Source organism: Gymnodraco acuticeps, unplaced genomic scaffold (genome assembly GCF_902827175.1).
Source record: "Gymnodraco acuticeps unplaced genomic scaffold, fGymAcu1.1, whole genome shotgun sequence".
NCBI lineage: Eukaryota > Metazoa > Chordata > Actinopteri > Perciformes > Bathydraconidae > Gymnodraco > Gymnodraco acuticeps.
Genome location: NW_022991244.1, coordinates 839,492 through 860,725, shown reverse-complemented (window position 1 = coordinate 860,725; position 21,234 = coordinate 839,492). Strand labels below are relative to the sequence as shown.

General features: G+C 40.8%; 2 protein-coding genes across 4 annotated transcripts in view; one reads left to right on the top strand and one right to left on the bottom strand.

Moving 5' to 3' along the window:
- aqp7 (aquaporin 7) overlaps positions 1–21,234 on the bottom strand; it is a 30,913-nt gene that overhangs the window by 6,598 nt on the left and 3,081 nt on the right. The window contains exons 1-11 of one of the 3 annotated variants that reach the window (XM_034239486.1): positions 12,585–12,703; positions 11,927–11,956; positions 11,549–11,823; positions 11,278–11,378; positions 10,185–10,300; positions 4,902–5,026; positions 3,251–3,588; positions 1,319–1,537; positions 1,026–1,121; positions 724–809; positions 376–478 (exon numbers count right to left, since the gene is read on the bottom strand). In XM_034239486.1, the coding sequence (XP_034095377.1) occupies positions 376–478; positions 724–809; positions 1,026–1,121; positions 1,319–1,537; positions 3,251–3,588; positions 4,902–5,026; positions 10,185–10,300; positions 11,278–11,378; positions 11,549–11,823; positions 11,927–11,956; positions 12,585–12,636 (1,541 nt within the window). In that variant the 5' untranslated portion in view covers positions 12,637–12,703. Of the gene's footprint in view, positions 1–375; positions 479–723; positions 810–1,025; positions 1,122–1,318; positions 1,538–3,250; positions 3,589–4,901; positions 5,027–10,184; positions 10,301–11,277; positions 11,379–11,548; positions 11,824–11,926; positions 11,957–12,584; positions 12,704–14,795; positions 15,526–16,695; positions 16,883–21,234 lie in introns of those variants that run through there. The other 2 variants (XM_034239488.1, XM_034239487.1) reach the window with 2 other exon arrangements.
- On the top strand, positions 12,798–16,336 carry tpgs2 (tubulin polyglutamylase complex subunit 2). Its single transcript, XM_034239518.1, has 7 exons — positions 12,798–12,964; positions 13,084–13,163; positions 13,247–13,334; positions 13,516–13,656; positions 13,821–13,934; positions 14,068–14,231; positions 15,149–16,336. The coding sequence occupies exons 1-7, from the start codon at positions 12,889–12,891 to the stop codon at positions 15,368–15,370; spliced, it is 885 nt and encodes a 294-aa protein (XP_034095409.1). The 5' UTR covers positions 12,798–12,888; the 3' UTR covers positions 15,371–16,336.

Genomic DNA, 21,234 nt, shown 5'->3' with positions numbered 1-21,234 from the left:
CAGATGGTGGAGTGCTTTGTAGGTGAGGACCAGAATTTTGTAGTTGATGCGATGGGAGACAGGAAGCCAGTGGAGGTCTTTGAGGACTGGGGTGATGTGATGCCATGATTTGGTATGTGTTTACTACAGCAGAGAAACCCTTATTAGTCCTGAAGAAAGCTCCATTAAGAATGTCAACCTATCACAGAACAAAGAGTGCTGCCTGGATCCTTCAAGTGCTTACATGTGCTGTTTTTTTATTGTTGTTGAATGAGAAACCTACTTTTGTCTGGCACTTCCGTTGACCAGTGAGGTTGTTCTTCTACGTTAGCTAATACTCCCAGCATTATAATAACCAATATTTCACTTAGCTAGAAGCTATTAAAGATGTGTTACCTGGACTCAGAGGACTTTCGGATCACAGACGATGAGGTGGGTCTATTCAGGTTTGCAGGGGTCGGAGATGTAGCCATGTCCTTTCTGGACTGCTCTAATGCCTCTGTAAAGATACACAAGATAGGAGTGTTATATGAGAAGCAAAAGCATTGAGGCTGAAAGCAAGGCTGACAAGACGTCTCTTTTAATTACCATGATTATATACAGTTCTTTATCAAAGTTGTAAAGCATATGAAAAGTAAACACTGTCTGAAGAAACTCTTGACAGGATCTTGTAGGATATGTTTGATGAGCCAAGATGTTGCCATTGATGAGACATCATTCTGATTATTGAACATGCAAGCTCACCATTGCCCAGATGAGTGGGTAGAGTTTTCAAGTGTTGTGCATGTGAACTCTGCACTGCAGGATGTCCCTCTGCATCTTCACACACACTGTGGACCATACACAGTTTAAAGTCAGAGTTAGTGTATGTAAACAGTATATGTGTGTAGTGTATGTAAGTCACTTTGGATAAAAGCGTCTAACAAGTGATATGTAATGTAATTATATGTGTACGGTCTGCATGTGTGCGTCAAAGAAAGTTTGCTAGTTTCCCACTGATATAGTTTTAGTTTGAGTGTATGCGTTTCCAGTTTTTCTTTGTTTACCTGGAGGGTAAATGTTGGTGGGAGGGACCCTCAGGCTGTGGGTCTCTATTTCTAGTGTTGGAGCTGCTGAGATCAGATTGAGTAGCTTGTTGGAATCTAAAAAAAATAGAAAAAGAAAATGGACTCAAGTTTTGCCAGTCTGCAATGACAGATACCGAAGTACAAGCACACATAAACACATGAACTTTTATGATTAACGACTAGATGTAAACATCAACGTATTCCTCAAAACGCTAGCTAGCAATGATTCCAATTAGCATACAGTTCATTTCTCTTTGGCTCCCGTCACCCACTTGCTGTAATCGAGGCGCGACTGTTGAAGCTGCTGGTTCTGCGTGTTGAGCCTCTCCTCTTGCTCGGCCAGCCGTGCGTGCAGCCTCTCTCTCTCCGTCTCCAGCTGCATCTTCTGCAGCAGCAGCTGGTGCCTCTTCTCCTCCCAGTCCTCGTGACCCAGCCGAGGCCTGGTCAGGGCTTCTTTAGCCTCTGAGCCAATGGCCATCCCACTGTGGAGCCTGTATAATGCATATTTATTTAGCTTAAACGAATACCCAATTTAATGTAATCGTTTATTTAGCAGGGACAATGCACATTAAAAGGTGGGGTAGGTAAGAATGGAGAAACCAGCTCGAGTGCGCTAGAATTTGAAAGCACGCAACCGGAAAAAATCTGCCCCTTCCTTCAGACTTCCTTACAGAGCCCCTCCTCCAACACACACGAACGCGCACATGACCAATGAGGGCACGAGATAAGTTTGTGCACAGATGGAAGGCTGACAGGCAGGTAGGCCATCCTGTTATTTTAGCCGGGCCGGCTCAGATGATTGGTCGTGCTTTTTACAGCGCTACGGCTTCCACAGAAGACATTTCTTTATGTATTTATTGTCAAAGCATTTAATTTATTCATTGCTATCGGGATGTTAAGAGCATTCCATGGAATATAACAAAAAGGGTTTCTGAAGTGAATTACCAACTCCACCTTTAATGAACACTACACTGCAAATAGTGTAAATATGCCGGATTTTAGCTTGGAGCTCATTTCCATCCGCAGTCCCTCACATAAAACAGGCAATTGACAATATGATGATATGTATAGATAACTGACCCTTTCTAACCATGAGTTCTTGAAGAAAACGTTATCGTATGCATCCATGGTGAACAAAGCATAGAGAAACAGAGTGTTCTTGATGTGTAAGTCAATGGGGGATGCATTTAAAAACTATATCAAAGACAAGTCTCGTTCATCCAATTGTATGTTCAATACTTCGCAAACATGCTTTTGTGGTAAAACCTTCCTATTTAAAACCCTTCGGACCTGACTGGTATAGAACAGTACTGTGCTTGCAGAGGTGATACTGATTATTCGGAATAGTAAGGTTTTAGTGAAAATGCATGTGTTTGGGTAGATGTGAGTATACGACTGGATAAATTAGACTTTTATTATACTTCTCGAGATGTGTAAGAGCATAAATATATGTTTTGATATCGTTTTGTAGAAGTCAAACAAGAAACAAGTTAAACAATTTGATTTAATTCATCAAGACTTCTTTTGTTTTTTGTCTAATCTTGTGTTACTGTGGAGGCGAGTTAACAAAGCTCTCTTCAAGAATGTCATTGTGTGGGTAACATATATTATTATAATTGTTTTATATCCTGACTTCTTGTTTGTGTCTTGATAAATGCACATTTCGATTATAATAAAACTAATACTATAGTCAGGGTTCATACACTTTTTCACCAATGATCTTCAATGACTTTTCCAGGACCTTTACCTAATTTTCCATGACCAAAAAAATTACTCTTTCTCAGCGTACCACTGAAAATGGTTTATTTGAACATGGAACAGGAAAATAAGGTCTGAAACATGTTGTGCCTATCTAAAACAAATCAAATAGTAGGCTTACTAGCTTCTACACGCTAAAGCAACTAAAATCTCTCACCAGCAAAATACCTCGACAGTTAAATTCAATTTTACGTTTCATTACTATACGATACAGTATTTATTATCATTATAGTATTACTATTTCGGTGATTAGATAAAATATAAATTATGTTTTATGCAACTTTAGTTACATTTCCATGACTTTTCCAAAACGTTGGGAAAAATATTGTTTTCCATAACTTTTCCAGGGCCTGGAATTAGCATTTTGAATTTCCATGACTTTTCCAGGTTTTTAATGACCGTAGGAAACCTGTATAATATGGTATGAAAAACGATATAAACTGTACCTTTCGCACTCATGCTGGTTAGAAGTGTCATGGTGGCCATTCTCTCTGCGAGCGCCACTGTCTTGACCTCGGCAGGGCCCACATCTGTGCTGGCCCTCGGACTCCCTGCTCTTCTGAGTCCCGAGCTGTTGGATGGGCCCGTCAGTGGGACTGAACTCACCCGCACAGGAAAGAGAGCCTGCATTGTTGCTCTGAGAGTGTGCTGCTGTTCTTCCTCCACCACTCCCACCACCCCTGTGCACTCGAGTAGCAGGGAAGCTGAGGTATGAGCCATCAAAGGAGGAGCCATTAGCTCTGCTAGTAGATGTTCTGTTGGCGGCTTCCTCACTGCTCAGCACCTGGACAGAGAACAAAGAGGACAATGAATGCATTTTGGCCAATTTAGGAAGCCTCTGAAATATTTATGGGAGTATAACTGCCAAAAACGTTGCTGCTTCATAAAATCCTAATGTAGACCTGGGCTACACACCAAAATTCACCAATACTGAATAGGGAGTCACTAACCCACCTAATTAACTCGTGTTTCAGCGTGCAGTAAAAGCTTCCCCCATGTGTTTGGGAGAAATGTTCCATGAGACCTTGCATTTATTTATGTCGTTTTTTGTGACCTGAAGCATTTTTGTTCATCTTAAAATTCTACTTTTTTCCATTCTACCCCCGTGAATACAGTGATTGTGTTATTAGGCTTCTCTGAGATGTATTATGCTTCCCTGAGAATGTGCTGCTTTCACTACTTTATAGACGTGGTGTAAGGCTAGGGCTTGGTTTATAGCTGCAAAAATGCAAATCACCTTTCAAAACTGTAAACTGGACAGTGGCCACAAGATTAAGAGGGCCATTTCCAACTGAGCATTACTGGCAGGTAAGCCAAGGTCAGCAACATTATGAGATAAACATAAGGGGGATAGCCCATCTTACAGTGGACTGAGGAAGAGTGTGACTAATTTGCTGAGGGTCAGAGAGCAGGCAAACACACATTATTCAGAGCCCACCTCGGGACAATGAGTGGGGCCAAGTCATCTATTCTTACAGGGGCCGAAGACAGAGAGGCGTCTTCGTTCTGAAGTGTCACCTTGAGAGTTTTCACTGTGTTGTAGTGATACCAGACCACTATAGTGGACTTCGGCGGTGCTTTCATATGCATTAAAGAGAGGTGCATGAATGAGTCCTAAAACATGGGAGTGAGTTTGCATTTTACCATTTCCGTTACCCTTGTCCCTAAGTCAACTGTTTGTTGTTAGATGTCTGAAATAAGATCGGTGGTTAATACAGGCTGAATAGATTTGTATGTTTTGTTCTACGACATGAAATGTGCCAGTAAATACTCAACTGGTGAATGTCTGAATCTCCTTTGTGCCATAAAAAAGGCTGTTGCTAACAAGTGACTTTATAAGACGTCATCACTCTGAACACCAGTTAGCTTTCAGCATATCAGTGGTGACGTGAAGCCATGCAACCATAGCCTAATGTTAGCTTTTTACTTTTCCACTGGATGTTTCTTTTGTAATGCTGGAATGCCTACCGTATGGGGAACATGAGTTTTATCAAAATGGCTCACTCAGGAGCTGGCCCATCACATTAGATTGCATGTTGCACTACTAAAACCCGTATTATAGGGCTTTCCACACCCCCCCTCTGCCCCGTACCTCACCTTGCTATGCGCTGGCTCCTGGGTGAGCTGGGCGATGGACTGGTTCAGTTTGGCCTGTTGCTGAGAGAGGTATTGTTGGTAGAGCCCCAGCAGCTCCTGGCACTCTCTGTACTGCTGCTGCAGGCCTGGAGGACCACAGTTAAGGAACCAACAGCAAGTACACTGAACACATCACAACACAACTTTTAGTATTACATATTAAAACATACCCCTGGATTTGGCTGAGAAAAAAGCAGACTGTGCAAAATAAATATTTTCACAAAAAGGGAAAAGGAAAATGCTGGACAGGGACGATATACTCTAAGCACCCTTTGCTTTTGAATATCTTATTGAGCTACTATCTTATTGTTGTTTGTTGTTGTTTTTTCACCATGAACATCAATCAGAGGATTGTCTGGCAAGAGTCAACAGTGACCAACAAAATGCCTTTATGAAAACTTCCGAAACTAGAAAAGCTTCGAGCGGCTACATAAAAAAAACAGGGCACTCTAAAAAGAAAATACTTTTTCTCTCGGCGGTATCATGAGCACCACTATCATTGGGAACTATTTGAAAAAAGGCTGGCGCTCTGAGAAAGAAACGTCATGTAAACACTTTGAAATGTGTCAAATGTAACTAAACTATGTCGTGCCTACACGTCTTCTCACTGTGGATCTACTGAGAAGGAATTCTGTACACAACAGCCATTTTGCTAAGGAAAATGCTCCACTATGCCACTTTAAAGCTAAAAAGATAGATGCTGGATTTAGATTGACAATCTGAATTAAAGCCTTGTTTCTCCAATCGATTACATATTGGACCAGAGAAGTAGGCAGAACCGAGAGAAGTTGAAAACAGGGAGGGAGAAGAGGCCAGAAAAATCAAAGTTGTTGTTGTGGCACAGAGCTTTCACCATCTGGGTCGGGCCAAGCTGTGTTGAGCCGAGTTGGGCAGTGCCGTGCCAGGCTATCTGCCAGACAGAGAGCTGGCACACACCAGAAAACTAATCTGGAGCGGAACTACTGCTGCGCCTCAGGAGCCCACTAATGACAGTGGCAGCAGCGCACTACAGCAGCACATACAAAGATAATGAGCACAAGAATGGAGAGACTACACACATTCAATAATCAACCTCAATCTGACTCTCACCCCCTAGTACACACACCCACACAACACAGAGAGACATGAGAGCACAAATTCCCCACCTGCACTGTAAACAGCTCGCACACTTCAATAAAGCAAGAGGAACACACACTCCCGCCCAAGCTGACCTTAAAGTGTGTTCCTCCAGGCCATATCTTCTTATGATGGTGGCCCTGCTCCCTCAGCTGATGAGTTTTTCCGCATCCGTTTGAGAAAAAAGATTCCCCATTTTAAGAGAAAATCAAAGTTCAAAGTAGAGTGTTATTGAAGAATAGTTGGCGGAACACTCCATAAGAAAACACTTTGGTTGTTAGGAGACTTCAATCAGGCTGTGGAAATGAAACAGAGGGAAGGCGAGGAGAGCGGGGACGGCATTGAATCGAGAAGCAGACACCAGACAAATGCAATGCAGCAGCTTCCATAAACATTCGGGGAATGTGAGGAAACACTTTGATTGAACCCTCCGTCTAAGTAAGGCTCCTCCACCGCTGCACTGATAATGTCCATGGAAGTAGTTTTATATGGAAAGCTTGAGGACATCACAAGGACATCACATCATGTAAACCTGTGCTGGTTGCTCTATTCATGCAGCATGAATAAGGGTCTTGAAGGGGAGATACTGAATATGCGTATACAGCTCCCCCTCAGTCCAAGATAGAGAGTTGTGTGTTGAAAAAGCCTGCTGGTCATATTTCATCCGATTCGCATAAAAACACTATTTCCGCATGATTTCTCATGACTAAAACAAATGTTTACCAATAGACACGAATATATCGCACTTGAATACAAATATGGGTTTAGTGGGGACTACACAATACACACAAAGGCTATCTGTTAAGGCTATCTGGCATTACTTTAAATGAAGGTAAGGTGTGTTAATGTGTAGACGGGCTGATGCAGTCACTGGACACCAAGCGCTGGGTAATCTGAACCGAGTGGAGCAACGCTGATAAGATTCCACCTCTCCGCTCGTCGCCACACTAAACATGCTTCCTCCACAGCCTTGGACGTCAGCCAATGGGGGCCAAGCACTCGGCAAGCCCCCGGTTTACATCACAGCTGCAACGCGCCGACAATGACTTACTCCTCCCCCCTGCTCCAAAAATACTCAGAATCAAGGGCTTGGGCTGAAGAGGCTTCAGACGGGGCCTGTCAAAATGATTCACTTCCCTGTCAGGCAGAGGCTCAAATGAAATAATGAAATCCACTTCAAGGTGGAACAAATTTGCACAGGAGGGGGGCATATTTTAAAGCCTGCTTTAGCACACTGTGCCAAACAGATTGAGCCTGAGCAAGGATGTGAGAGAACGGGGGCAGATGATGTGTATGTAAGGAAGCAATGACGGGGAATTAATGGAAGAAGACAGTTAACATAACTGCTTCAATACAACTGAATCTGGGGGAGATAAGAGTGCAATTCACACAATACACCAATAAATAACGTCAGGTTACCATTCTTTTTGAAAATGCCTTAAAAATTCAAAGTGCAAACACACAGAAACAGTCACACAATAACTATTCTTGGCCATCTTTTTTTGCCATGATCACAACTAATGTGAAGAACCAACTTTGAAGGCACAGACTAGGTTTGCAAAGCCAAAAATATATAAAAGTGTACAGAGAAAACTTGAGCCAATCTGAAAACTTGAGTCAATCTGAAAACGTAAGCCAATCTGACTCTTTTCAATGCATTATGTATTATTCATTTCAAATGTTGTCCACCATTGCTTAAATGTAAAAAAAAAATGAAGTTGAAAGAATTACATTTGTTTACAAGGCTTAGCTTAAGCCTCAGATGAGAGGGTGTTCTTGTTTACAGACTCCCCTGCAATTAAGCTAAGCAGAATGAAGGGCTCACAAAAAGGTTCTTCATTCAGAATCACTGTATTTACTATATTTCTTGTTGATAGCAGTCAAAAGATAAAGCTCTAGTGAAGCAACAGACCAGAACTGAGTTTTGAATTCAGCCTTGGCATCTCCGTGCATGTCAAACCTCTCTCTCCAACTGCTTTTATTATTTCTCTAGTCTGTCAAAATAAGGGGAGAAAACATGAATTAGTTTTTAACACATCTAATAAATAGAGTGCACCTTCCACATAATATAACTCACATCACTATTTTCTAAAGAAGAAAGCAAGATTAACAACACCAAGGACAGATCATGACAGTGCCTACAGAGCTGTCATTAAAGAATATTAGGATCTTAATCTGCCAAGAGAAAACTAAGTGCTAAAAAACCTCTGATGCGCGTTGGATACAACCAGATTTCCACATAGTTAATGTCAGGTTTAAATGGATTTTATCTCTGGCAGTCCTCTATCACAACATGTAGCATTTTCAATGACATATTCAAACAGGGCAGTTATCCCCCTCTCTCCATGGCCTCAGGATTCCCTCCAATTGTTTGAACTCAATAAATGGCATTAGCGCTAGCACCTGCTGTGCTTTATTCTGGATACAGCGAGTAGAGTGGTGCGCCGCGTTTGTAATGCCACCTCGACTTTAGCCCATGCCAACATGCCTTGAAGTCCTATCCTCCTATCTGAAATGCAAATTCAGTGCTGTGTGCCAGTCACTTCCAAATGTCAGCTGAACACCCTTAATATCAAGGGTACCTCATCCGAGGTGGCTTGGGGCTAAGGTATAGCCCTGCATTCTATATACCCCCCCCCCGACAACCCTGAATCGTGGATAGATAAGATAAGCTGAGGCGTAATGGAATTAGACTTGACAAGACTCTCATTCAGTGTGTTTGCCTTTGGTGTCTCCTTAACCTTTCGGAGAAGTGCCGGAACCTTCTGCCTGAGAAGAGCCTTACTGACTCCTGCATTCACTTTGAAAGACTACGTTATCCGCCCCCCCCTGAGGTGCATGGAACTGAACACTTTTTTTCCCCTCAAATACCTTTTTAATGGAGTTTAGAAGTTTGGTGTAAATGCCAAGTCTCCGAGCCAAAGTGCCTTTAATTTAGTTGTGCTTTTTCTAATTTTCCCCGCCACCGTTGCCAATCGTGCAATTTACCAGCGGGGTAAATTACTCCCTGAAATTGTGTAGTGGTTTTAACCTAAATCGTCTGCTGGCCATGCTTTGGCTTTGACCTGGGCGGAATTGTTTTGAGACAGTAAATGGGATGTGGTGTGCAATAAACAGCACACTATGGCGGTAACTCTAGCACTTACCCCATGCTAGACAATCAAGAATCAGCAGGCGACCCACCTGATCTCATTTTGTAAGGAGGAAGGGATTCTGAGTGATATTCCTCTGTTAATGTTCAACATTCAGGGAGTGTAACAAAGACACATGGTGGCGAAAGCACACACTGTAATCTTCTCAGTAAATATCAACATTCATCTTTGAATGATAAGATGATTTAGATGGTTGACGCCATGGCTCCAAGCTTGAAATTGATTCTGTACACAACAGCGCATAAGCTACACTTGCAAAATACATGTGCAGCAGGCATCAAATCATTCAAAAGAATCTGCTCTTTCTCTGTCTTTTGTATCAAATTGAAGGAGGTCTTGGCCAGAAACTGCACTTAGCCGTACCTAAGACAACACTGCCCCCTGCAGACTAACTGATGGAAAGCACATCATGCAGGACCTTTATGCAACTGTGAACCAAGAACAACTGTTAACAAGTTTTCAATACTACAGCGTAGGATTTTACTGGTTCGTTGTATATTTTAGGTTAAACCAGGCAGTGGAAGAATGGAAATGAGATACCATACTTTCTAAAAAATGTATTGGTTAATGTTACAAAATGTATGAAACTATTGTACCCTGGAAATGTTGAGGGACCTCTGGTTTGCTCATTATAGAGCACCATATTTCGCAGAAGCTGCAGTGGAAGTGACACAACACTAAACTACATACACTTCAACAAACCATGAAGCACTATTAAAAAGGTAGCCATATTATTTTACGATTACTCAAAATTACTACCAAAACACGGAGAATCTCAACCACTGTGGGTCAAGCACATTCATTGACTTTTCTACCATCACCCAAGGTGGCTATTTGCGACGGCAGTCCTACGGGTTCATTAGAAAAACTATTATGACTAACACAACAAATCACCTCACCCACCACTGCACAAAAGGGTGGGTGAGAGAATCTATCTTACTGTTGTTTACTTTCTTCAGTGTTTTTGAAAGGATACTCTCCCTCTCCTCTACTATGATCACGTTCTGTTGCTCCAGCTTCTGGATTTTGCCCTCAAAGTTTTCCTGTTCGTGTTTCAGGCGCTGCACTGACTCTTCCTTCTCCTCGCTCACTCTGGAGAACAGGAAACAACTGAGTTAGAGCACAGGTGCTCTACAAAATTATGTCCAAATGTGACAAAGGATGAAAAAGGAATTCAAAATTAAACAATTCAAAACAGGTATCACTTCTTACAAAAGTTTTGAATAGTATCATTTTAAAACCACAAGAGGTGCAATATTCATTAAGAGTAATGTCAATACATTTTGATTTTGTTATGGAATATGTAGTGATGCAGTGATTTATTGGCCTAAAAATTGTACTCAACAAATTTGAGGGAAATAATTGGGTAATATCCTTCAAAATATCGAGTTATCATTTTTGAGATATGTTGAGATTGAATATTATATCATCCAAATCATATTGCAACAGCAAAACCAGTAAAAAAATCATCATAATTTAGTCCAAGGCTATAAAGTTAAAATATTTTCCTTTAGGAATCATCTTCCGCTTTGTTAATACCATACTCAGAATAACATTTGCCACTTGCTATTTAAATCTGATCCCAGTTGGTCACCTTAAGACCTTATCTGAAAACCTTGGTTAAATGGCATTTGATGTGCTACAAGATTCAAATGATGTTCTTCATATTTGATAACTCTGCAAGACTAAACTGTCTGCAAAAAACATTAGGGATTATATTGTGAAAATAATTGCTGCATAGCGCCATCTCCTGGAACAATCCATTTCTGCAGTTCTGTGGTTCCAAATTGAAAGAAATCCATTCATTTTTTTTTAACGAAATGATGCACTAGGGATAAACTACAAAACCAGAATAAGATGTACATTCATTTTTTTTTTAAGGTTTTTGTATTTGTTGCAGTTTAGTTTTGCATTTTTTGAAAATATTGTTTTTATTTAGTTTCAGTTTACAACAAAATGCCCCCCTGCTTATTTTGTTTTAGTTTAACTTCACAACAATACCCCAAATCATACATTCATATGAACTTTTTAACGTCCCACATTTACAGTTTTCATATCCTGCGTAATACCTGGCTAGTTCTTCAATGAGATTTGCAATCCGGCGCTTATCTTCAGGACAGAGGTCCTTCAAACAGACCTGGCTTTTACTTCTGCTGGTCTCAGAGGATACCTGTGCAAATTAAGATAAAACATTAAATATATTTACAGAAACTAATAATGGAATCCTGTCAGCGTCGATAAAAAACGATAGTCAGATTATCCATAAACCCTCTTCCATATACAACTATCTTACATACATGGAGGGAACAGAAAAATAACCTACATTAAACAATGGTTTACCTGTGTTGAGGTGAGAAAAATACCAGAGGATGGAAACAGGGCGTGCTCTGTAGCTGCAGTCGCACTGTGATGGTCTGGCACCTTTTCCTTGGTATAAACACCAGAGGGCTCATTTTGTAAGTGGCCTTGATTCCTGCCCCCTTTCTTTAGTGAGTTGCCATTCCTGCAGTCAGAGCTACGCCGGGCTCGCATCTTGGTACCTCTCATACTGGATGTACTGGTGCTGCCTGATCCAAAACTGAAAGGGGTCTGAGTCTTCCTTTCTCCTTCCAATCCTGAGAGTGTGGGGGGATACAAATTAAGAGCCATTTGTTTAATAGATACTTAGTATTTCATACTGTGTTCAGAAAGTATCCATACAATGTCATTGAGACTCACCAGGAACGAACACCAGAGGCTGTTCATCATCTGAAACAGTGCACAAGGCAAAGAGAATACTTCATTTACAGTGGTGTAAAGTAGCCAAGTAGATTTACTCATGTACTGTACTGAAGTACCATTTTGAGAGGGACCTGTACTTTACTTGAGTATTTCAAATGTTTGCTACTTCTACTCCACTACAATTCAGAGGTATATCGTGTACGTAATGCCATGAATAAATTATTCTAGAATGGGCCAATCTGCCTAATAATTACTTCTACTTTTGGTACTTTAAGTATTTCGATGCTAATACTGTAGTACTTTGTGGTAGTTCTACTTTTACTCAAGTACAAGATATGAGTACTTTTCCCACGTCTGCCAACATGACGCTGAACATTCATACTATTATCAAAGCGTGTCATATATAAAAGACAATGTTAACGTGACCTAAAATAAATACTTTAACATGTAATGTACCATATGTAGCATTAACTGTTAGCTCATTTAGTAAACGTAACGCTAGCTGTCTCACTTCCTCAGGAATAACAACTTCTAGCATTGACACAAAAGTAACATCTACGAAACTTTTATAGAAACCTTTTACAAATTACAATCATATATTTTGGAATGGTCAATGTACAAGCAAGCTAGCATAGTTTAGTCAAAGTTAGCGTACCGCCATCCATCCAAAATATCCCCGAATTTGCAGTTTTTGTTGCCGCCGCCATGTTGAAACAACCGCCACCACTCCCAGGGAGCCAAGCGTTGCTAAGGAATCCTATCCCCGCCTTTCACTTTCAACTCAACAGTCCATTGGCTAACCTGTAACAAAGACTGGTTTCTATTGGCTTAAACATGTGTCAGTACTGCGTCAAAGCTGCATCTGTCGCTTCCTGTGTTGTCAGCTCAGAGGTGAACGATACAGGGCAGATAGCTGCAACGGATGCTTGCTCTGTTTGGTGCACATTTGTGAATACCAAATGGAAGAGACTAAAGAAAGCTTAACCTTTAAAGGTGTTGCTGAGAGACTGACGCTTGGCATTACTCGAATACTCGGTGTGTATCATTGTGATTTTTGCTATGAAACTAGCTAGTAACGTTAATGGTCTTGTTAGCTAGCAAACAGATGGGGCAGTTAACTAATACATGTTATGAATATGTCCCTATTTTGACAGAGAACATGCCAGGTGTGGTCGATGTGCGTTTTGTTGAGAAGGAGCCTGCAGAGAAGAGGAGCCTCCTGTCATGGGAACAGGTGAAAGATGGAGCAATTTATGACCAATACATTTGCTCTGTCATACATTGTTATCATATTACCATGCTCTATTTTTTCCTCAGAAAAACACTTGTATTTTGCCAGAGGACCTGCGAGATTTCTATCTGACAACTGATGGATTCACGCTTACCTGGAGTGTTAAACTAGACAGTAGGTGTCATCATTAGTTTGTCCATCTCATAGAAGTCTTAATATATTTGAATGAAAGGCTACTATTAAGACAACATGATAAAGGTCAATGAAAAATAGATTTTTTTCCACCAATGCCTTTTGTGAAGAAATGACAGCTCTGTGATACAATCCTAACTGTGTGTATGTGTTTGCCTTCCAGATGAGTGTGTTCCCCTGGGATGCATGATGATAAACAGTGTGTCCACCCTGTGCCCACTCCTCCAACCAGTATCACTATTCTCTCTGCCCAATGCCCCCTCGCTGGCAGACCTGGACTGGGAGGAGGACGGCGCAGAAAGTGGTAAACCTGTCCGAGCCTCATGTGGGCTCAACTCAACAATTACAGCCTGTCAACTTTGATTAAGTCTGTTTGTGTGCTCAGTTGTGCAGAAAGCAATCTAATGAATGAAATGTTGATTGCAAAGTTAATATTTATTCCAGACTCATTAATGTTTTGTGTGCCAGGGAGGGGTCGTGCTCCCGCTGCACCCCACTTTGATTCCCGGAGCCGCATCTTCGAGCTGCACTCCTGCGGTGTGAATGGGAAAGTGTGTCTAGTCTACAAAAACTGCACTACAGGTGATCTCACAAACTTTCAACTTTTTAGGATTTCTCCAAACAACAATGTTACAATTTTAAAAACAATGATCAATCTATAATATGTTACAATAAATGCAGCATAATGTATGTGTTGTTCTTTGACTTTTCTCAGGTGTGGTAGCCCAGCAAAGTGACATTTGGTTCCTTGATCGCTCGCTGTGTTGGCATTTACTGACCGCAACCTTCACCTCCTACTACCGACTGATGATCACCCACCTTGGTCTACCTGAGTGGCAGTATGCCTTCACCCCGTACGGCCCCAGCCCCCAGGCCAAGGTGTCTAATCCCTCTTTATATGATAAAGTGTTGTGGTTTAAATGACGTTTGCAAAACTCACCTGAGTTATACATTTTGTATTATTAATAGGGATAACTTTGAAAGTGGTATTCTTTTTTCATCTCATAAACTCTACCTCAACCAGTTTCAATGCCATCTTTTTCCCTCTATTGAAATACTAAGCTGTTAATAATACATTTTTACGGATGCACTATGCTTTACATAGCTATCTACAAAACATCAGGCTCATCCTGTGAAAGACAGATTTGACTTCCCTAAAAGAAGGAATACAGCCACAACATGACTAAATGTTGCTACTTTATTAATTTAAACTTTTAATAATAACTATATACAACTCAACACTTAATGTAGACTATACCTTAATGATAGTTGTTTATATTTAGGTCAACCGTAAAGGATGACTTTGGAGTATCTTCTTCTTCTTTTTCCCTGAAATATGATCATTTTTATTTTATTTTCTATGCCAGTATTGATCAGATAGCATGACTGATTATAGCATGAGCTCATCCCTAATTTAAAAAAAAACACACGCACTTGAAGTCATTGCATGTGTAATAAAATCAATTTTATTTATTCAGTTTCATTCACAGTAAACTACAAAGTTGTCTCATTTAACACATTAAGACATAACACTTACACAAGGCCTAACAGTTTTTAACCCTATTCATCAGAAATATAAACATTTATTTCTGTTCACTGAAGGCCAAATGTTTCAGCGAATGCAAATTACAGAGCAGGAAAAATGTTCTAAGAAAGTGATGGGGCTTTTGCCATCTCCTTGTAGTATGCCTACTGTTGTGCTCAGTTCTAAAACCACATTGCACAGGTTATTTTATGATTTAGTCTACATAACTATGAACAGCATGTAAACAATCTACCTCCTGTTCCCTCTGCAGCAGTGGGCATCACTGTACCAGCCTCTGACTTTCAGCAGTGAGCTCAACTTTGCGGATCCTGCAGGAGATTCCCACCTCAACAAGCTGGATCCTACAAAGGCCTTCAAAGGAAAAGCCAAGGTACCTGTCTTAAAGAAGAAGCAGTCAACACCATGCAGCCTAGGGAGCACAGCAAAGAGCCAAAGTAGCGCAGTGAGACACCACAGTGGGGGAAAGCGGTGAGAATTTTTCCATCAGAGGAAAACCTTTCAACCAGCTTTTCCGTCTAACATGGGTTAGTGGAGCAGCTCGCAAGTCCTTCAAGGGTCGGGTTTGGTTAGCTTCGCTAGGCTCAATGAGAGCATTTTGTCCAAAAGCGAGTCTGGAATGGTGCACGTCTGAATGGATACATAAGAAGAGTTTATATATTTATTTATATATAAATAATCCTGACATGTTTTGAGTGCTGTCACTAATAGAGACTCTTTAATACTTAAGTAATCAGAATAAATAAATATCTGTATTTATCATTGTATATATTTACATTTCAAATGTCTCTTACAACAATCACATACAATATATCATATAAACACATTTAAAATAAGTGTGAAATTGGTAAATAAAAAACAGGAAGAATACAAATAATACTTTTTCAGTTGGGCAGTAAGTGCTTGTATGACTAAAGTCATAGCTCTAGTTACAAACTCTAAATAGTTTAGTCCTGAGTTTTCTATCTAATAATGACATCTGCTCTGACAGTGATGCGGTTTAATTCCAGCATTTAAGGAAAATAATGTGCTAGCTTTAGTGCTCTTGTTGCCGTGGCAGACTTATTAGACATTCAGGATTAATTTGTTTTTTGTTCAAGTACTTTGGAACTCCTACAAAGTTAATCAAAACACATTACCTAATCTAATCTTACATGTTTGAGCTTCACGCTGCTGTGCACTGGATTTTTTGGAAAGATTAATGTGTGTTTTATCTTTGCTTGTGCTGCTGCCATTTCAAGCTGTGAGGAGCAAACTCCTATTGTTCCTATTTTATTTTAATTGTTTTAGTTTGGATAGAATGCTTTTTACTTTGCTTCACATGTAGTGCCCAAGCTCATGTTAATCGTCTCCTGTTGATTGTTATAATGAAAGATATTAAAGGTGTCTTCCAATGTATTACAAGCTGCTATTACCTCAATAAAAAAACAAGTATAAGTGTGTTTTTTCATCTTCTATGCATTAAAATTGCTATTAGATTTCAACGTTAGTCTAAATAGCTGAACTAGTGCGGATTGAAGAAATAAGTGCTAGATGTCAGCCTCACGGTGTTCTATATATGTTGCTGTCTGACAAGTTCAGAAACTGCATTCAAGTAACTAAGGTTGGTGGTGAAATGAATCACATAAAATAGACTAACCTTTTTTAAATAGCTTGAGATGTTTTGAGCCATTCTTTCTTGTTGTAAAAGTCCTAATGTCCTCCATCTTTGATATTTGTTTTTGGTCTATTACTTTAACCCTTAGCCATCATGGAATGCTACACACACATATCACACAGTTGAGGGTGTCAGACACATACATTGGCACAGATTATCTTCTGTTTCTTCAGGGGGGCAGCCTTCTCATCAAACTCCTCCATCAGCCCATCACCCGGCTCAGAGACGTGGGGGTGGTGCATTTCCACCAACACCTTGTACAGTCCTGCACCCAGTACTCCTCCAATCGGGGGCGCAACCAGTGGCACCCACCACCAACCATTTCCAGCCCTGCACAGATACAAACAGACAGTGGCGGCGCCAGAGTATTTTTGTTGGGTAATCTATGGTAGGGCTAACCCATACAGTGGTGGGGCTCAAGTCAGTATTTGTAATGTAATTACATACACGCTATATCGCCTCCTTGACAGTGAAACGCCAAGCGTGAGGCTTTTATGGGATGCAAACTCATCAGGTATGAAAAAGGTGACAAGGATCCGAGCCCCCCGCCCCTACCCCACGGAATATCGGCTTTAAAATGAGGAATAACAGGATGTTAGCAGTCAGAACAACTAAAGCAGCAGGTAATAATAACAGAAACGCCAAAGAGTCACATCTAATAGAAATATATAAAAGCATTTATTTTAATTGTGTAGCAGTCAGTTTATATTTTTGGCAGCACTGTTGAGCATTTTGAAAATGTATTTTCATGCCTCTGTGCAAGGCGTAGTCTTTCTATCTGTATAGCCACTGGTGTAACTAAGTTCATAAACTCAAGTAATATACTTGGGTACAATGTTGAGCTACTTGTACTTTACTTAATTATTTCAATGTTTTGCTACTTTGTACTTCTTCTCCTCTACAGTTCAGAGGTACATGGTGTACTTCTTCTCCTCTACAGTTCAGAGGTAGCCTACATGGTGTACTTATTCTCCTCTACAGTTCAGAGGTACATGGTGTACTTCTTCTCCTCTACAGTTCAGAGGTACATGGTGTACTTTTCCTTCACTCCATGTATTTAATACCTTTAGTTACTTCACAGATCTGGATGAATGATGTGAAATCTAATCAAGTGTTAACTCAGACTTTAGTTCCACCTGGAGTAAATTCTCAAGCTACCCTGCAGTATACAAAGTCATTCAAACTAGCTGCAACTTTACCAGCTTTGAGAACACTTTCATGATCAATCATTATAAAACATATCATATATTATTCTGAAATGGACCAATCTGCACAACGACTACTTTTACTGTCGCTACTTTCACTATATTTTGATGAGAATACTTTTCTACTTTCACTTGAGGAACATTTTGAATGCAGGACTTTTACTGTAACAGAGTATTCCTACACTCTGGTACTTTTACTCAAGTACAAGATCTGAGTACTACTACTCTTACTCAAGAACAAGATCTGAGTACTTCTACTTTTACTCAAGTACAACATCTGAGTACTTCTACTTTTACTCAAGTACAAGATCTGAGTACTTCTACTTTTACTCAAGTACAAGATCTGAGTACTTCTACTTTTACTCTAGTACAATATCTGAGTACTTCTACTTTTACTCTAGTACAAGATTTGAGTGCTTCTACTTTTACTCAAGAACAAGATCTGAGTACTTCTACTTTTAATCAAGTACAAGATCTGAGTACTTCTACTTTTACTCAAGAACAAGATCTGAGTACTTCTACTTTTAATCAAGTACAAGATCTGAGTACTTCTACTTTTACTCTAGAACAATATCTGAGTACTTCTACTTTTACTCTAGTACAAGATCTGAGTGCTTCTACTTTTACTCAAGTACAAGATCTATACTTATACCACCTCTGTGTTTATAGCCTATGAACAAAACTATTAGAAAACGAAGGCTAAAGCTAACGTTAGCAGATAGTGACAATGTATGCTAGTTAGCCAGCTCAACGATAATATTGCGACAGAAACACTTTTCAGTGCACATCACGCTCTGCCGCTCCGATAGGGAGCCCTGCTCTGAACACCTGAACGGCCCGTTCTAACAGCAGTTCACCAGCGGTCCAGTCTGTACCACAGTGACTCCGGACCACAGTTAATATTAACGAACGCACCCGTAGGTAATTTAGCTGCTGAAGCTAGACCGTCATCGCGGCCGAAGATTACTCCGGGTATATATAAATATTTTTATTGCAGATCTACACGAATCACACACACGACCTATTTTGGATTCAAAACGGCGAATTTCGCAGAAAGGTGACAAGTTTGCATCCCTAGTCTCCTTTTATCAGCTAAATTACATCGAGAGCAACAGGTCTCACATCAAACAAGAGGTGGACGAGGGCAAGTACTGCGGCATGGTGATGCTGGACCTACAAAAGGCTTTCGACACTGTCAATCACCCCATTCTGATTGACAAGCTAAAAGCAATTGGTTTTGATAAACTATCGGTGAGCTGGATGCAATCCTACCTGGAGGGGAGAGAACAGATGGTGGAGGTAAACGGTACTCTGTCCCCCCCCCTCCCAGTGAGCTGTGGTGTTCCACAAGGAAGCATATTAGGTCCGTTACTGTTCCTAATTTATGTAAATGACATGTCATCAGCATGTGACTGCAACTTGTTCCTGTTCACGGACGACTCAGCCCTGCTGGTCTCCGACAGGAGAGGGTTGCAGGTTGAAAAAACCCTCAGCTCCGAGCTCGGCAGAATCTGCACCTGGCTCGCCGATAATAAATTATCATTACACCTGGGTAAAACAGCGTCCATTCTCTTCGGTTCGAAACATCATCTCAGCAAATCCGACGACTTCTCAGTTGCAGTGGGCGACATTATTGTCACAAGTAAGAAGGAAATTACATACCTAGGATCTATTCTTGAGGCAAACCTCTCCTGTGACAAAATGGCATCCAATGTAATAAAAAAAGTCAATCAAAGAACTAGATTCCTATACCAGATCTCCTCTCTGGTAAACAAAAACACCCTGAAAACTCTGGCAGGAGCACTCATTCAAGGGTACTATGACTATGCTTGCACGTCATGGTACCATAGCACCTCCAAGGCGCTAAAAATAAAACTTCAAACATCGCAAAATAAACTGGTCAGACTACTGCTTGACCTTTCATCTAGAACCCACCTCACCTCTGCCCACTTTGACAACCTGGCTTAGAGTAGACGACAGAGTACAGCTACTTGCAATGGGCCTGGTCTACAAGATCCACTACACCTCTATGGTACCCATGCCATGTACATGTCAAAATTCTTCCCAAAGGTCAAGGAATACCATGATCATAACACCAGAGGGAGCTCCACAAATCATGTGAAACCCAGATTTGGCACAAAAAAGGGGGAATACACGTTTCGCAATTATGCCACATCAAGGTGGAACGCTCTTCCCACAACTGTAAAGGAAAGTAAAACTATACTTACCTTCAAAACCTCTCTTAAAGAGCACCTTCGGGGGAGAGCATTGCAAAACTGGCCCCGGTAATGGTACAAATCTCAACCTGTCGTTCAATGGACAGCTTCCCCCCCCCCCCCCATCTATGTATATACTCGCATTTTAGACTCTGTTACTAACTGTATATCTGTAGACTTGGTATGTCTTAAATGTCCGGTTAGGATGTATTAGAACGAAATCTAAAATGAAAATTGTAAACAAGCAATCTGTATGTAAAAAACTACCTGTATGTAAATTGTAAATAAGCCATCTGTATGTCAAATATGTCTTATATGTCTTAAATGACATGATGAATTGGAAATGGGGGACCCTGATGTAAACAAGACGAAAGTCTTTCTCTGGTCTGCATCCCCTTAACAATTGTATGTTTTGAGCTGTACTGTACTGTACCCAATATACAAGCTGTTAATAAACTTTTCAATCAATCAATCAGGTGTGAGTTAAACAATACAATAGCCTATTCTGCTAATTCCATGTTGTTACAACATGCTAAGCAGCGGCAGAAACAAGAAAAGTTGGCATATAGAATTTACAAGGAGAGGGAGAGAGAAAGGGAGAGTGAGGGAGAGAGACAGAGAGAGAGACACGGGTAAACAGAGAGAGACTGACACAGCACACAACAGGTGGCCTGTGTCTCTATTGTCATACAAAACACTTTTTCAAATGACTATTACAAAATATATTCAAAACTCACTATTCACTCTTCAGGTGGGTCGTGTGACTCTGGCACCTGTTCGACGTGTACCTCAATGCGAGGGCGTTTAAGAACAAATCTATCCATCCGAAATATACAATTAATCCTAGAAGTTTGGGGAGTTTGGGGACTTTTCACTGTGAACGCGACAGGCTCTGAACGCGACGTATCAGTAATGCATGACGCAGCAGACCCAACGTTTCGTTGCTCTGATTGGCTGCAGGTTGATCTGACCGCGGTCGTGCTGATATTATAACGCCAGAGAATTTTCACACCTGTAGCTGTCATCCTCGTGGATTCATCTTCTTATTACAGACACATGCATTTCCTAACATTTGGTCTATATGCTGTAAAATGCATTATCTCTTCGATTTACACACGGCATCTATTGCACGTCTGTCCGTCCTGGGAGAGGGATCCCTCCTCTGTTGCTCTCCCTGAGGTTTCTCCCATTTTTCCCCTTAAACTGTGGGTTTTCTCTGGAAGTTTTTCCTTGTACGATGTGAGGGTCTAAGGACAGAGGG

What these genes read in the sequence shown, in the direction of transcription:
- tpgs2 (XM_034239518.1), top strand. Translation starts at nt 12,889, where the DNA reads ATGGAAGAGACTAAAGAAAGCTTAACCTTTAAAGGTGTTGCTGAGAGA. An exon ending in TGGCATTACTCGAATACTCG is followed by an intron (nt 12,965 to 13,083) that starts GTGTGTATCATT and finishes CTATTTTGACAG; the next exon opens with AGAACATGCCAGGTGTGGTC. An exon ending in CTGGAGTGTTAAACTAGACA is followed by an intron (nt 13,335 to 13,515) that starts GTAGGTGTCATC and finishes TTTGCCTTCCAG; the next exon opens with ATGAGTGTGTTCCCCTGGGA.